We start from the raw sequence: 15,342 nt of genomic DNA, 5'->3' as shown, positions 1-15,342 counted from the left end.
GAAGCAGGACACACTTGTTTTCATTCCCTTTTCACTGGCATGCAAGTCCAGATAATCAAAAGATGCCACCTGCTGGAGGCTAGCTGGGATGGGTTCTGAGAGGCCTAGTGTGAAGTCACATGACCTGGAGGCCACACTGGGGCCCATGCAACTTTTCATCTCCACTGTCTTGTGGATTCTCAATACCACACCCTTTTCCTTCGTTTTTTTCTCTTATTCACAGTATATGTGCCTCACCCCAAGCCTCAAGAGCACAAAGACTACTGTTTCTTAATTTTTGAGATAGTTTCAGACATACAGAAAGGTGACAGGCAAAGAGCAGAGAATGCTTGTAGATTCCCAGTTGCTGCTACCTCATACTTGCTGCTGGTTTTATATAATTTTTCCCCCTCATGAATGTACATTGTTATAAAAAGTGTGTCCCCTTTCAATTCAATGTGTTGTTTGGTTATTTTTATTTTTGTTGTTGTTTGTTATGAGACAAGGTTCCACTCTGTAAATCAGGTTGGTGTGAAACTCACTACTTAGCCCAGGCTGGCCTTAAACTGGTGGTGATCCTCCTGCCTTAGTCTTCTCAGTGTCGGGAATAGGTGTGAAGCACTATTGTAGACTTTCTTTCTTTCTTTGTGTTTTTAAAAATTATAATAGTTGACAGGCAGCGGTGGCACACACCTTTAATCCCAGCACTTGGGAGGCAGAGGCAGGCAGATCTCTGTGAGTTCAAGGCCAGCCTGGTCTACAGAGTGAGTTCCAGGACAGCCAGGGCTACCCAACAATACTCTGTCTTGAAAAAACACACAAAAAATTATAATAGTTTTTTTTTGTTTGTTTTTTTGTTTTTTGTTTTTTCAAGACAGGGTTTCTCTGTGTAGCTTTGCGCCTTTCCTGGAACTCGCTTTGGAGACCAGGCTGGCCTCGAACTCACAGAGATCCACCTGGCTCTGCCTCCCGAGTGCTGGGATTAAAGGTGTGTGTCACCACCACCTGGCTATAATAGTTTTAAAATTATGTGTGTGAATGTGTCCAGGATTCAATTCAGAGTCACAGGTTGTATTTTATTATCATGAACTTTCATCTGGAACATCTCCTCATTCTACCATGATCTGGGCACTGTTGAAGACTGTAATTGGCATACCTCATACAGTGACTTGTCTGATATTTCCTTGTAAGTAGATTAAGAGCATCTATCTTATTCCAAAGGTTTAGGAACATGTTTTTTCTTTTGCTGGACAGTGTCTACTGTCCAAGCCTATGACTTCTCCACATAGTAATGAGAAATACCTAGCACTTTTGAGGTAGTTTATTAGTTTATTTTCTCATTGCTGTGCCCCATTACCTGACAAGAAGGAACCTAAGGGAAGAAGCATTCATACTAGCAGGTGGATTGGGGTTATACAGCCCATGTTGTGGGAGACACAGAGCAGCTCCCAGCTGTGGTGGTGGGAGCCGGAGGCTGCCAGCTCACATCTCAATGGACGGGTAACCAGAGTGGGGGACACAGGCAGGCTTTCTCCTTCCTCCATTTTATTGATCTCCAAGCCCTAGTCCATGAGATGAGCAGACTCTTCCTCCCCAGTTAAACCTCTTACAGACACACCCAGAATTGTGTCTCCCAAGTCACTCTAAATCCATGAAAGATTAACCATCATTACTGGTTTAGGAAAGTTTCCAAATTAAATTTTCAGATTTGTTTAAAACTATCAAAAATGTGTGTTTGTTCCATGAATGGTAATGTTAACTTTGCTCATTAAAAAAAAAAAAAAAGGTTATGGGGCTGGAGAGATGGCTCAGCAATTAAGATCACCTGCTGCTCTTCAGCGAACCAGAGTTCATGACTACTCACCAGTCCATAACCTGGTTCCAGGGGATCAAACATCCTCTTCTGGCCTCCATTGGCACCAGGCATTCTCATAGTGCACAGACACCCTTGCAGGTCAAACACATACACATAAAAGACTAGATTAAGATTTTTTAAAAAGATTATGTTATGTTCTTTACTGCCCCAAATCTCCCCCCCCCCATTTTTACATTTTATGTGTTTTGCCTACATGGATGTGTAAGCAGCCATATGGATGCAGGGAATGGAAGTCTGGTCCTTTGGAACAACAACCAGTGCTTTTAACCACTGAGCCATCTTTTCAGCCCCTGGAAAACTTTATTTTTTTTAAAGATTTATTTACTCATGTATTTTATGTATATGAGAGCTCTTTCTTCATGCACACTAGAAGAAGGAATCTGATACCATTACAGAAGGTTGTAAGCCATCATATGGTTGCTGGGAATTAAACTCAGGACCTCTGGAAGAACAGTTAAGTGCTCTTAACCACTGAGCCATCTCTCCAGTCACCCTGGCAAACATTAAATTAAAAAAAAGTTTTGTTTTTAATTATGTGTATGTCACTTGTGTGTGTGGGAGGCCCTTGGAGGTCAGAAAGTGTCTGATCCTCTGTGTGTGTGTGTGTGTGTGTGTGTGTGTCACATGTGTGCATGAGGGGCCCTTGAAGGCCAGAAGTGTCTGATCCTCTTTAGCTGGAGATATAGGAGGTTTTGAACTGGAGTTACAAGAGGTTTTGAGCCACTAGGAGACTTAGAATTGAACTTAGGTCCTTTGCAAAGGCTACAAGCACGCTTAACCGCTGAGCCATCTCTCCAGCCCCTATGTGATAAAGGTGCATGTAAGTATCTTTCTCCTTATTCAGTTTTCACCCAGTTGTTCTGACATCGTTTGATGACTCCAGATCAATTTTCAGTATGATTTTGACGAATGGTGATTTCTTTTTTTAAAAAAAATTATTTTAGTGCCTTTCAGATCCTCAACACACAAAAGGTGGTTCAGACTTTTTTTCGATGAATGAATGAATGAATGAATGAATGAATGAATGAGTGAATGAATGAGTGAATGAATGAATGAATGAATGAACCCCAGACTCAGTTGGCCTGGCTGGGGGGGCGGCGAGAGGGGGGGGGGGAGACTCTGCTGCCTCTGTTAGGGGCTTGACTCCTTCAGCCAATCAGGACGTGCTCCCGGGCCGGCTTACGTAGAATGGAGACCACCTATTGGCTCCGCCTCCGGCTCAGGGACCAATGGGCGCGCTGGAAGGCGGGGCTTCCGCGGGCCAGGGGTATAGCTTCGTGGCCCGCGCGCGCGCTTCTCTCCGGCGCGGGCACCGGCGCGGGCCATGGCTCCATCCTCTCTGTTATCCTCGTTGGCTGTGCGGTTGCTGCGCCCCGCGCACGGCTGCCACCCCCGCCTGCAGCCCTTCCACCTGGCGTCAGTGCGGTGAGTGTGGCGGGGAGCGGGATCGCCGCGTGCGGCGTGGATAGATGTCCTCCCTCCCTGAGCATCTTTCCGGCGCGCGACCGGCCGCCGACGGAGGGGTGTGGTGGGGCGACGTGGCACCGGGGCACACGTGGAGATGCGGACGCTTACCCAGGGGACACTGCTCTGCCGCCGCAGGGAAGGGTGCGGAGAGGTCCGCCTTTTCCCGGACCCTAGCGGCAGCCGGGGTTGCTGCAGTCTGATGAAATCCGCGAGCCGGCTTGCTCCAGGGGTACCGACTTCCCTCCTCCCAAGTGGGTGTGGTTCGCAAGATGCCCCTGCCCGGCAGTGGTCCCCGCGGTCCACTCCGAAGCCTGGCCTGAGATGATACATTTCCCAGAAGTTGCTGGGGGCTGCTGGGAGTGGGAGTGCATTGTTTAGGGGGAGCTACAGTGTTGGAGCTTCCGTTCTGCACGTGGACCGTCGTAGTGGTCACACCATTCTGAGAGTGTTTAATACCACGTAAACCGTATGCTTGAAATTTGCCAGAGCAGGGAGCGTTGAGATTGCTTCTGAGGCAGGAGGATTACTGCAAGTTCAAAGCCAACTTGGATAATGTAATGAGTTGGAGACCAGCCTGGGCTGCAGTGTAAGACACCTCCCTCCCCAATCTCAAAATTACAGTAATATTTTTTTTAAAAAGTCACATGGTAAATTTCGAGTGTGTATTTTAACGTAATTTTTAAAAGTTGAAAAAAATGAAGCAGCGCCCCCCCCCCCGCCCCCGAAAAAATAAGTTGATTGAAGAAAAAGGAAAATCTGATGGGGAAGGCAGGGCAAATTCTGTTTGCATTCCCTTCAGGGGATAATTGACTTGTTATCCTGTGTCTTGTAAAAGCTGGTTGTTCCCCCCCCCCTCCACTCCACACACACTCCAATACATCACAGAGTTTGAGACTGAAAATTTATAGCCAATAAAAACTGCGCCTTCCACAATGGGACTCTTGTTCCTGTTGAAGGGAAAACAGGTGAGATTTCCATCCAGTGGTCGACATTTCCGGGTCCCTGCATGTTGGTGCACAGGATGCTGAGGTTTTGGAGCACATGGAGGGGCATTATTCAGGGTTTTCCAACATCTGATCCTGACCTGCCTCTTTGAGCTCTATCTTTCATTTTTCTGTTCTTTCTTTCTCCGAAGTTCTGGTCGCGAGTGTCTGTGGACCACATGTTCAGAGACCTGGCTAACTGAAAAGATCCTGTAATTCATTACCCAGAGAACCAGACCAGTTTGCTTGCGCTCCGGGTGTGGGCTCCTTATCTCTGAAGGCGATCTGTGTTAACTGCCCTGAACATTAGATGACTGTAGTGCCCACCTTGCTGTCCCAGGGTTTCAGGAACATAAACTCCATGGTTGAAGGGAGAGTGCTGTAGCCTAGGACATGATGGTCGGAGGAGTAAATGAACTTGGTGACAGATGTTTACACTTGAATCTTGTTTCTTACTATCATCCGTTTTCTCTACTGTATAAAACAAGGTTTTCGTAATAGGCACAATAGGCAAGACTAATTTATGCAAAGGTGTTGGCAAAATACCTAGTTCAATATTGGTTTCATCCCTACCCCCTTCTCATTACTGGCCCATTAATTAAGTAGCAGAACTTTTTTCAAAATAAGTTGATTGGGAGTTATAAGCTTCCCTGATACTAATTGACTGGAAAAATCACTAACTGTTGGTTTAAGAGGAAAATAAATATTACTGGCTTGGATATTTGTTTTGACCTGTATTAGACCTCTCCTTTCTAGTCTGTTTTGTCATTTTAATAGGAAGAATTCTAAACATGCCAGCACTACAGAGCAAGATCCAGGACAGGCACCAAAACTACACAGAGAAACCCTGTCTCGAAAAAACAAAAACCAAACAAACAAAAATCCTAAACATATCTGTGGGAGCATTTAATATCTAAATTAAATGTACAAACTTAGACTTTATTCTTATTTTTTTAAACTTTGGGTTGAGCTGTCTCTGTCTCCCTTTAAGCAGTGACTTGATTTGGCCCTTGGCAAAGAGATGGAGGGGACTTGTCAAGTGGCTCATATTTTTTAGCACTGTGGGAAGCAGCAGAGGGTTAAATTAAAATGCAGTTGGATTATGAAAAGTGTTCATTACATTGTGGCCTGGCTTTGTGTAGTTTTGTCTTTTTTTTTAAGTCTTTTTTTTTTTTTTTTAAAGTAAATTGGCATAACATCCAGAACCTCTCTCTGCAGCAGAGATTAGGACTTGAAACACTGGCCTTTAACAGAACCCTGCGTCCTTAACTTCAGCCCATCATTTTTGGTCCAAGTGGGCGTCTTACTGTTTCCTCTGCATTTACTGCTTTCCAAAGAAACTTTTTGTGGAGTACAAGCTAACTCCTCACAGTGTGCACGTGTGTATATTTGTGTATACAATTCCGTATTAGCATGTGTACATACATCTTCCTTCTCCCACCCCTTGCAGGGTCTCCTGTACTCAGGCTGGCCTTGGACTAGCTATGTTATGCCCGGGATAACCTTGGTGTGTCAGCTGTGAATGGACAATGGGGTGGAGCAGAGAACACTTGGAGGAGGACTCTACCCCAGTCTTAGTTACTTCCTGTTACTGTGATATTACCCTAACAAAAGCAATAGTTCAAGGTTATGGCCCATCGTGGTAGGAGGTCCAGGCAGCAGGAGATTTAGGCAGCTGGTGACATCCCATCCAGAGTGAGGAAATGGAGGGATGATACTTGCTATTCGGCTCCTTTTCTCCATTTTTCTTTCTTTTTTTTTTTGTTTTGTTTTGTTTTTCGAGACAAGGTTTCTCTGTGTAGCCCTGGCTGTCCTCTGTAGACCAGGGTGGCCTCCAACTCAGAGATCCACCCGCCTCTGCCTCCCAAATGCTGGCATTAAAGGCGTGCACTATCACCCCACTGTCAGGCTTCTTTTTTTTTTTTTCATCCCAGTCAAGGAATGGTGCCACTCGTAGTGGATGGGTTTTCCCATCTCAAGTAAAAATGTCAAGATGATGATGCCTCACTGGCATGCCCAAGGGCCCATTTTCCAGGTGATTCTAGATTCTTCCAAGTTGACAACACTAACCCTCACACCCTCTTATCAGGACAGTCCTGGAAAGAGACTGGGCAGTGGCAGGTATTTTGAGGTTTGACCTGCCCGGTGTGGTGTGTATTGACTACTAACCATATGATATAGTTTGTATACAACCAAGTCCTCTGCATCATTCTAAACCTACATGGACCTTTATTTCTTGTTATCTCATCAACAATATATTATATAACAACTGTCCACATAGAATTGCATTGTGTTAGGTTTATAAACAACCTATAGGTAATTTAAGGGGTGAGGGGTGTGCGCAGAGATTATGCAGATACTGCACTATCTTCTGTAAGGGACTTGACCCCCTGTGGTTGAAGAAGGCATCTTGGAAGCAGTGCTTGAAGGGGACAGTTGTGTTAGTCCTGTCAAAATTAACGCCCAGGGCAGTGTGGCTGGAGAATGAATAGCTCAGTGGTGAAGAGCACTTGCTCTTGTTCTTTGGAGGACCCAGGTTCTATTCCCAGTGCCCACATGGCAGCTCACAACTGTCTGTTGTTCTCCAGTTCCCGGGGATCTGACCCTCTCTTCTGACCTCTTCAGGAACTGCAAGAGTATGATACACATCCATACGCTCAGGCAAGAGACCCATACGTATGAAGTAAAAACAAATAAATCCTTTTGATAAAGAAAAGAAAATCATGAGAAACATGACCAGATAGTAATACTACCAGCATAACACAAATTTCACATGGAACATCAACATTTAAGGAAACTGGTTAGCCTCAGAGCCGTGAGGGGAAGGCCAAGGAAGTGCCCACTGAAGTGGTAGAAACTTTGGGTAGTGATGAGGAGGTGGCACTGAGAGACCCTGGTCTAAATCTTACCTGGGTCAGTGCCAGCTGTCAGCAACTTAAACTGAGCTTCCATAGAACTGTTTCAGTCACTGCGCCCATCCTGAACTGGTAGCAGGTGGCCATCCGTAAATCTATCCTTCGGATCTCACATTTAAACCTAAGCCTTTTGGTTTCAAATGATAATTTTTTCTAGTTGGAGCATTCCTCTTTTTTATTTTATTTTATTTTTTTTGTGAAGACCCAAGCTACATTTTTGTAACTTTGTTCACCTTCTGCAGAAACGAAGCTGTCGTCATTTCTGGAAGGAAATTGGCTCAGCAGATCAAGCAAGAAGTGCGGCAGGAGGTGGAAGACTGGGTAGCCTCGGGCAACAAGCGGCCACACCTCAGTGTCATTTTGGTTGGTGACAATCCTGCCAGTCACTCCTATGTTCTCAACAAAACCAGGGCAGCAGCTGAAGTGGGTAAGTGCCGTGTCAGAGCCCTACTGTCGCTGTCTAAGTCTGTCCGGAGGTCCGGCCACACTAGGGCATGCTTCCTGTCTCTGAGCACAGCCCCGAGTGATGGCCCACACCGTAATCCCAGCCCTTTGGGAGAGTGAGTCGGAAGGACCAGGAATTCAAGGTCAGCCTTGGCCACGGAGCAGGTTTGAGATCATCCTGGACTACGTGAAACCCTGTCTCCAAAATCTACAATACAAAACAAAAAACCCATTATAACAATAAAAAAAGAAAACTCAGACACATAAGACTAGTGTGATCTAAAACTAAATCAAAGAATTGGCCCTACGAGAGGACTTTCAGTGAAGGATGAGTTGTCGCACTGTGGCTTCTGGGCTGTAATCTCAATTCTGTCCTGTCCTTAGCCTTAACAGTTTGCTGGTGACCTTGAACACATTCTACACTTGCTTCCCCTGAGCAATCAGGGTCTGTCGTGGGTTGGTGACATGGCTCGTGGTTTGGTCCTTCCGCCCAGCCACTTTAGAAGGGAAGGCTCCAGGTGCTCAGACCACCGACTGTCACATGAGCAGACAGGAGCATCTGAGCCAGTTGCCGGTAGCCACCTGTCACCCAGTAATCTGCCGTGCCTGAAGGACAGAGACACACGTCTCCCATCCCCCAAGACCTGAGCCACTGTAGCCCCAGGCTTATAAAGCCAATCGGTGAAGAACTTGAAAACCACTTCCTAGACGGCAGTCATTTCCTTCAGACCTGTAACTGTTTAACCATACCACAGAGGCCTCTTCATCCCGCTGCTCACTCTTTCCCATAGTGCTTACACACCCAAGACAGAGATACTCATTTAAAAATTCCTGACATTTATTACACGTGTTTGTTTGTTTAGTGTGCGTGTGTTTACTCTGCACCGTATATTTTGAGTCAGGGTCTCTCACTGAACCCGGAGACTGTCTGGCCCCCAGGCTCTGAGAATCCCCAGGTCTCATTGCCTAAGCACTGGGGTTAGAGATGTGTGCAAGTGTACCTGGCTGTTACATGGGTGCTTGGGATCCAACTTGGGTCCTCTCAGGAAGCATGCTGACTCATTTCTCCCTCTCTCCAGCTGGCATTGTATGAGTCTCAGGCTCCTTGTCTCAAAATGAGGTTATCAGACAGGCACAGAGTAATGGACAGAGTAATGGACAGCGAGCCCTGAGCCAGTGTTTAGGAGTGAACGATCTGTGTGAAGCTGGGGGAGTCCTTGTGGGCAGTTCACTCTTCAGCTCCATGGTGGTCACACGTCACAGACGCTCATGAAATACTTTGGTGTTCTTATTTTTCTTCCCAGAGAAGAACTTAGTCTTTATTCTTCCCCTACAGTTTGGAGCTGTGTACTTCGATGTTTTTTTAAGCCTTGACCTTTCTTACAATAGGAATCAACAGTGAGACAATTGTGAAGCCAGCTTCAGTTTCAGAGGAAGAGCTGTTAAATTCAATCAGGAAATTAAACCATGATGAAAACGTAGACGGCCTCCTGGTTCAGCTGCCACTCCCAGGTGAGTTCTGGTCTTCGAAAGAGAGCAGGGATTTGAACTTGAGACGTAGCTCGGTGGTGGAGAGCACTGGCTGTTCTTCCAGAGGACTCGGCTTCAATTCCCAGCACCCACATGGTGGCTCATGACTGCCCCCATAACTCCAGTTCCAGGGGATCTGATGCGCTCTTCTGGCCTCCATGGGCACCAGGCACAGACCTGATATATATATACCTACATGCAGGCAAAATGCCCATACACATTAAAAAATAAAATAATTTTTAAAAATAAAAAAGGCTAATGAGTTCTGGCCAGTAGAGGAGCTCTACTTCTGTTTGAAGTACTTACAGAAGTATTTACTATTTCTCTGTGTAGCCCAGGCTGGCCTCAGGCTTGTAGCAGTCCTCCTGCCTCAGCTTTCCAAGTGCTGGGGTGACGGAGGTGAGTCATTCCTCCCAGCCTGATAGGGATCTTGATATATAGGCCAGTGGGAGGAAGTGGTGGGGGAGAAGTATATTGGCTGTGGTATTTGACTCACGACTTTGCTTCATGTGCGCTCATTCTGTGCGTCATGTTGTCAAGTCAGAAGGGAGTGGATTCACATAACAATCCTGAAACCCCGGAGCAGGTCAGTCTTTACCTCACCACAGGGATGGACTTTCGGCTACAGCCCTGATTTCTTTTGTAGAGCACATTGATGAGAGGAAGATCTGCAATGCCGTTTCTCCCGACAAGGATGTTGACGGCTTTCACGTCATTAACGTGGGGCGAATGTGCTTGGACCAGTACTCCATGCTACCAGCAACCCCGTGGGGCGTGTGGGAGATAATTAAGCGAACTGGTAGGTGTGTGTTTAAATTGCATTTCTGCTTTGGTATTATGAAAGTAGGCTAGGTTGGGCACCCCCGGTCTGAAAATCTGAAACCTTTTCGGCACACTTAGCTTCTCACTGTTACTAGAGTAGAGCTGTGCAGATATTCCCACATCTGAGTAACTCCAACATTGCAACATTCCCAGCCCCACATACTTCAGGTAAGCGACATTCAACCTGTATGTAGAACTGGTAGAAACCCCCTAGAGCAGCAAAGAGTGGGACCCCAGCCCACAGCCCAGGTTCCCAGCCTGCAGGACTCACCTCCTAGCTGTTGCCTATGATGACTCTCTCTAGTCTACAGGCCTTGGGGGAGGAAATGTAAGGTTTAACAGTGGTGACGGCAAGAATCCACAAGACGTGTTGCAGCTCACACTGTACTCCTGTGTTCTCCGCACCCTCTCTATGAGGCAGCCACGGCCCTGACTGGCTGACAGTGATTGGATTCATGACCTAGGTCATCAGCCTTCCTCTGCTGCACATTCTGGGACAGACCAGGACTACTTTTAATGCAGATCTGTATGTGTGAATGAGTCACTTGTTATGGAACCGGTTCCTAACAAATTCAAGTTCTGGGTAAAGCGTGGTTGTAGGCAATGAGACATTCTCAGATGTGGCTTTCGTTGTATTTTATTCCAAGTTGGTATCTGTGCCGTGTCATTTGATGTATACACACACATACACGCACGTGTGCAATGTGTGTGTGTGTGTATTTATATAGTATTATTTATTTTTGCAGGCATTCCAACCTTAGGGAAGAACGTGGTTGTAGCTGGCAGGTCAAAAAACGTTGGAATGCCGATTGCTATGTTGCTGCACACTGATGGAGCACATGAACGGCCTGGAGGTGAGGAAGTTGCCTTACAACAACCTTTCCTGCTGTGTGAGAACCCTCAGAATCTAGCCTGTGACCACTGTCAACGCTCAGAAAATAACCGTGGTGTGGAAGGCTACGCTCAGTGCTACCAGGGATCCTGGAACTTGCTGATTTGAGTTTTGAACGAAGCATGGCCGTAGGCAGTTAGGACTTGTCAGCTCTGGCTTGGACAGCACTAGAAGCTTTCTTACTCAGAACCAGTATCCTGCTCTGTGTCCTCTGGGAGGCAGAGCCACTGTAGGCCCCTGCAGAAGAGTGATGTGATGTGACTGTAGCATGTCATGTCATGTTCTGTGGGGTCATCTAAGAAAAAGCTGACTAAGTCAAGAACTGCATGAAATTCCTGTAACATGAATGTTTGTAACCAAAGCAAAACTGCATCTCCAGATACCTTTTGTTATTGTCAAAGAGCAAACTCACCTTGAGTAATTCTGGTGATGTTTTGCTTAAAAAATGTAAAGCTCCTTAAAGTCTACGAAATCGGAAATGGAATAAATGTAATTATATATTACTCCAAAGGGTTGAGCTGAGAGCAGTGCCAGATGTTACAGTTTTAAATTTTTATTTCATTTATTATTATTAGTAGTAGTATGTGTGTGTGTGTGTGTGTTCTCTTCTGCCTTGAGTTCTGGGGGTTGGACTGAGGCTGTCAGGAATGCTTGGCAAGCATGTTTACCCACTGACCCATCTCTCTGGCCTAAGGATTGGTTTTAAAGTAAATGACAGCCATCTAGAAATTGTGCCACATCCGTCACTTTCTGGAGGTGTTGAGTTCCTGCAGTGCTGTGAATAGCTGAAACCCACCTCCATCTCAGCCTGGATCTGGAACTCAGGGCTTCTGTTTTCGACCCTCAGGTGATGCCACAGTTACAATATCTCACCGATACACTCCCAAAGAGCAGCTGAAGAAGCACACGACCCTTGCAGACATTGTGATATGTGCCGCCGGTAAGAGCTCTAAAGAAGTGTGTGCGTAGGCTGACTTGTCTGAGCATCCACCTGCCCAAACACTATCCCGCCAGCTCTGCCCAGCACTGGTTCCGTGAGCTGCCTACAGAGATGGGGCTGGAGTTGCAGTTGGAACACGTGTACCTGTCACCACCCTGTTGTAGACTGGAGGAGGGTACTCCCAACCCTCAGTATTTCCACATGAAGCTTAAATGGTTCCTTAGTTAATGGTGCTTATAACACGTGCTAGTAAGTTCTTCCAGGTACCTGCCTGTGATGTCCTCTGACTATAATGTCCTCTTCGGGCCTCCATGGGTCCTGCAGGGACATGGTACATATACAGACATTCAGGCAAAACATTTATAGACATAAAATCAGTAAGTCTAAAATAAATGAAAAATTTAAAATGAAGTATGTTGCCTTACTGGTTGTTGCTCTCTGTTGCCAGGCATTCCAAATCTGATCACAGCCGACATGATCAAGGAAGGGGCAGCAGTCATCGATGTGGGCATAAACAGAGTTCAAGACCCTGTCACCGGAAAGCCCAAGTTGGTTGGAGATGTGGATTTTGAAGGTATTTAGTGTAATTTTTTGAAAACATAAATCTGTAAATATTACCTTTCATGGACATTTAGAACAGATCATTTTCTTTTCACATAGTTTATGGTTTATTTGTTTTGTTTAAGACAAGGTCTCAGCAGGTAGCCTTGGCTGGCTAGGGACACTATGTAGACCAGGCTGGCCTTGAACTCACAGAGATCCACATGTCTCTGCCTCCTGACTGCTGGGATTAAAGGTGTTTGCCATCAATCTGGCTTTTTTCTTACCACTTTTAAGCTTGTATTGCTTTGGTAATATTGTTTAAAACACTTTTTTAAAAAGTATGGTGTGTGTGTGTGCACTGTTTGTGTTCATGTTTGCATATGTGTGGATGCATTTCTGTGGAGACCTGAGGTGGACTCTGGGAGTCTTTCAGGATTGCTCTCCACCTTCTAAAAGACGCCACCATACCTGGCCATACATGCTATTTTTTAAAAAATGGTGTGTATGTGTGTTGTGTATGTGTATGTTGTGTGGGTGTGTCTATTTGTGTTGTGTATCTGTTGTGTGGGTGTGTTGTATATGTATGTTGGTGTGTGTCATGTGTGTATGTCTGTGTGTCACTGTGTGTGTGTGTCCTTGGGTGTCTTCAGTTCATGACTGGGAGTGTTCACCTAGAACTTGCTAGTGTGTCCAGACTGGCTGACTAGCGAGCCCCAGGGGTCTGCTTATCTGCCCCCCAGCACTGGGGTGCAGGCATATGCCACCACCTCTGCCTTTTTCACTTGGGTTCTGAGGCTTGAACTCAGGTCCTCATTTGTACAGCCAGTGCCATAATTGAGCTGTTGCCCTGCCCTGGAGATGCTGTTTTTCTTGTTTAAAAAAAAAAAAAAAAAAAAAGGTTTATTTTGTATGAGTATTTTGCCTGCATGTATGTGTATGTGTACCATGTGTGTGCCTGGTGCCCACAGAGGTCAGAAGAGGTTGTCAGATCCCTTGGAACCGGAGTTATGGATGGTTATGAGTCATCCTGCTGGTGCTGGGAACCCAACCCACTTCCTCTGCAAGACTTCAGCCAGTGCTTGTAACCTCTGAACCGTCCCTCCAACCCCATAGATGCTCTTTCTTACCCACTCTGAAGCTAATGAAGGCTCTTACATTTCTTATTCTTCCTTTGAATACTTTTTTTCATACTACGATAAGTACGTGTGATCTTTGCCACACATTTGAAGCAGCCGGCCTGTCTTGTTTCTATGCAGGCGTCAAGGAGAAAGCCGGTTACATCACTCCTGTCCCTGGGGGTGTTGGTCCCATGACGGTGGCCATGCTAATGAAGAACACCATTATTGCTGCCAAGAAAGTGCTGAGGCCTGAAGAGCTGGAGGTGCTGAAGCCCAAGCAGCGTGGAGTTGCCACCAACTAGCAGTACTCCATTCTAGTCCGAGAGGCAACGTGGGCCAAGAGGAATGCAGTATTTTTAATTTATTCTGTTGAAATGGTTTAAAATGATGTTTGTATTTATTGAAAGCTTAAACGGGTGGATGTGTGTGCGCATGGCTCTGCAGAACCTCACCAGGGTGCCCATCCGAGTCCTGCCGTCGGCCTGGTGATGCATGGGACACATCCTCACACTGAGAGTGGATGCTGAACGGCATCGGAAAACCTGCCTTCTTAGACGCTCATTTCCCAAGTGCTATTTCAATACGAGTTGATGACTCATCTGAGGTTCCAAGCCTTCCGAGTTCAACTTTCAAACCAAAGGAAAACTGACTAGAGAAAATTAGGGGGAAGGAAGAAACGGCAGCAGAGTGGAGGACGGCACTCCCTTGCTTCCTGTGCACCCCGACTCGTGAGCAGGTTTCTCTGAGGAGAGCTCAGTTGGCTGGGTTGGAGGAAAGCCTGGCATGGCTAGCTGTCCCCCCGTGGCTGAGTCACCGGGGAAGCTTTAGGATTTCCTCACTGCTGTTACCCTTCTGTGAGCTTGCCCTACTTCAGTCTTCTAGAATCACAAAGATCATTTTATAAATGATGTGTATAATTGTCCTGTTCGGCTTTTGCAGCACATTTAAACTTCAGACTGTTAGAGAGTGTGTGTCTGTTTTCTTTGGCATAAGCTTTGAGGCCTACTTTTTTGAAAAACAAAACTTGGGTGTGATAATCACGAGGGCAGATTGTGTGAAACTCACTTGCCACCCAAGAACTGACGGCAGCTGCCTGCGTGTCTTTCATGTACCCTGTTGGCTTTCCTGGAAGGTATCAAGGAGCTTGAGTTAATATAAGATTTAATCAGATTTTCTTATTGAAGGGTTTTGTTGCTGTTGTTGGTTTTGTTTTGTTTTTAAATAAAAACACATCTGTCTGGTGTGAAATGAGTTTCTGAAATGCTGTCTTCTGTCTCAGTCAGATCTAACCCATTACTATTTCCTACCCATAGCTGTTCCTAGATCACACCCACTCTGTAAGGATTTGTGGAGAAACCAGCCTAACCCTTTTGTATCCCAACACTCAGGTCCAAGCCAAGAGTTTATTACACGTAAGTGATTCTGGGTCTCTTCTAAGCCATTCCCTCCATTTATGTATCACTCACTCCAAAGGACTTCCTTGCTTGCAAAATTCTCAACACATGTACCCTTGTTATTCTGCCAGTGGCTTTACTGTACACTTGTGGGTTTGTTTTAATGTATATGAGTATTTGTCTGTGTGTATGCATGTGTGCCATGTGCGTGCAGTACTTGTGGAAGCCAGAAGAGGGCCTTAGATCTGGAACTGGAGTTCACATCGTTGTGAGCCATCCCAAGGGTGCTGGGGTGCAAACCCAGGTCCTCTGCAAAAGCATCAAGTGCCCTTAACTACTGAGCCATCTCACCAGCTCCCTTGCTGGGGATATTTTATAAGTCAGGTGTGGTACATGCTACAGGACATAGCTGTTGATATCCTTCAGTTATTAAACATGG

At 46.0% G+C, this 15,342-nt stretch overlaps 1 protein-coding gene across 2 annotated transcripts; it reads left to right on the top strand.

The window, feature by feature from the left end:
- Positions 1 to 3,130: 3,130 nt before the first annotated feature.
- On the top strand, positions 3,131 to 14,281 carry Mthfd2 (methylenetetrahydrofolate dehydrogenase (NADP+ dependent) 2, methenyltetrahydrofolate cyclohydrolase). Of its 2 annotated transcripts, XM_059258051.1 has the most exons (8): positions 3,131 to 3,280; positions 7,463 to 7,647; positions 9,054 to 9,176; positions 9,841 to 9,993; positions 10,763 to 10,870; positions 11,756 to 11,848; positions 12,297 to 12,422; positions 13,648 to 14,281. In XM_059258051.1, the coding sequence occupies exons 1-8, from the start codon at positions 3,180 to 3,182 to the stop codon at positions 13,809 to 13,811; spliced, it is 1,053 nt and encodes a 350-aa protein (XP_059114034.1). In that variant the 5' UTR covers positions 3,131 to 3,179; the 3' UTR covers positions 13,812 to 14,281. The 2 variants fall into 2 exon arrangements, with proteins under 2 accessions (XP_059114034.1, XP_059114033.1); XM_059258050.1 differs by lacking the exons at positions 3,131 to 3,280; positions 12,297 to 12,422; positions 13,648 to 14,281 and adding an exon at positions 3,771 to 3,908 and having other exon boundaries at positions 11,756 to 12,027.
- Positions 14,282 to 15,342: the final 1,061 nt, after the last annotated feature.

The sequence above is a fragment of the Peromyscus eremicus genome, chromosome 3, assembly GCF_949786415.1.
Source record: "Peromyscus eremicus chromosome 3, PerEre_H2_v1, whole genome shotgun sequence".
NCBI classification, from domain to species: Eukaryota; Metazoa; Chordata; class Mammalia; order Rodentia; family Cricetidae; genus Peromyscus; species Peromyscus eremicus.
This window is presented reverse-complemented; position numbering and strand designations above follow the sequence as displayed.

What these genes read in the sequence shown, in the direction of transcription:
- Mthfd2 (XM_059258051.1), top strand. Translation starts at nt 3,180, where the DNA reads ATGGCTCCATCCTCTCTGTTATCCTCGTTGGCTGTGCGGTTGCTGCGC. An exon ending in TTCCACCTGGCGTCAGTGCG is followed by an intron (nt 3,281 to 7,462) that starts GTGAGTGTGGCG and finishes CACCTTCTGCAG; the next exon opens with AAACGAAGCTGTCGTCATTT. An exon ending in CAGGGCAGCAGCTGAAGTGG is followed by an intron (nt 7,648 to 9,053) that starts GTAAGTGCCGTG and finishes TTCTTACAATAG; the next exon opens with GAATCAACAGTGAGACAATT.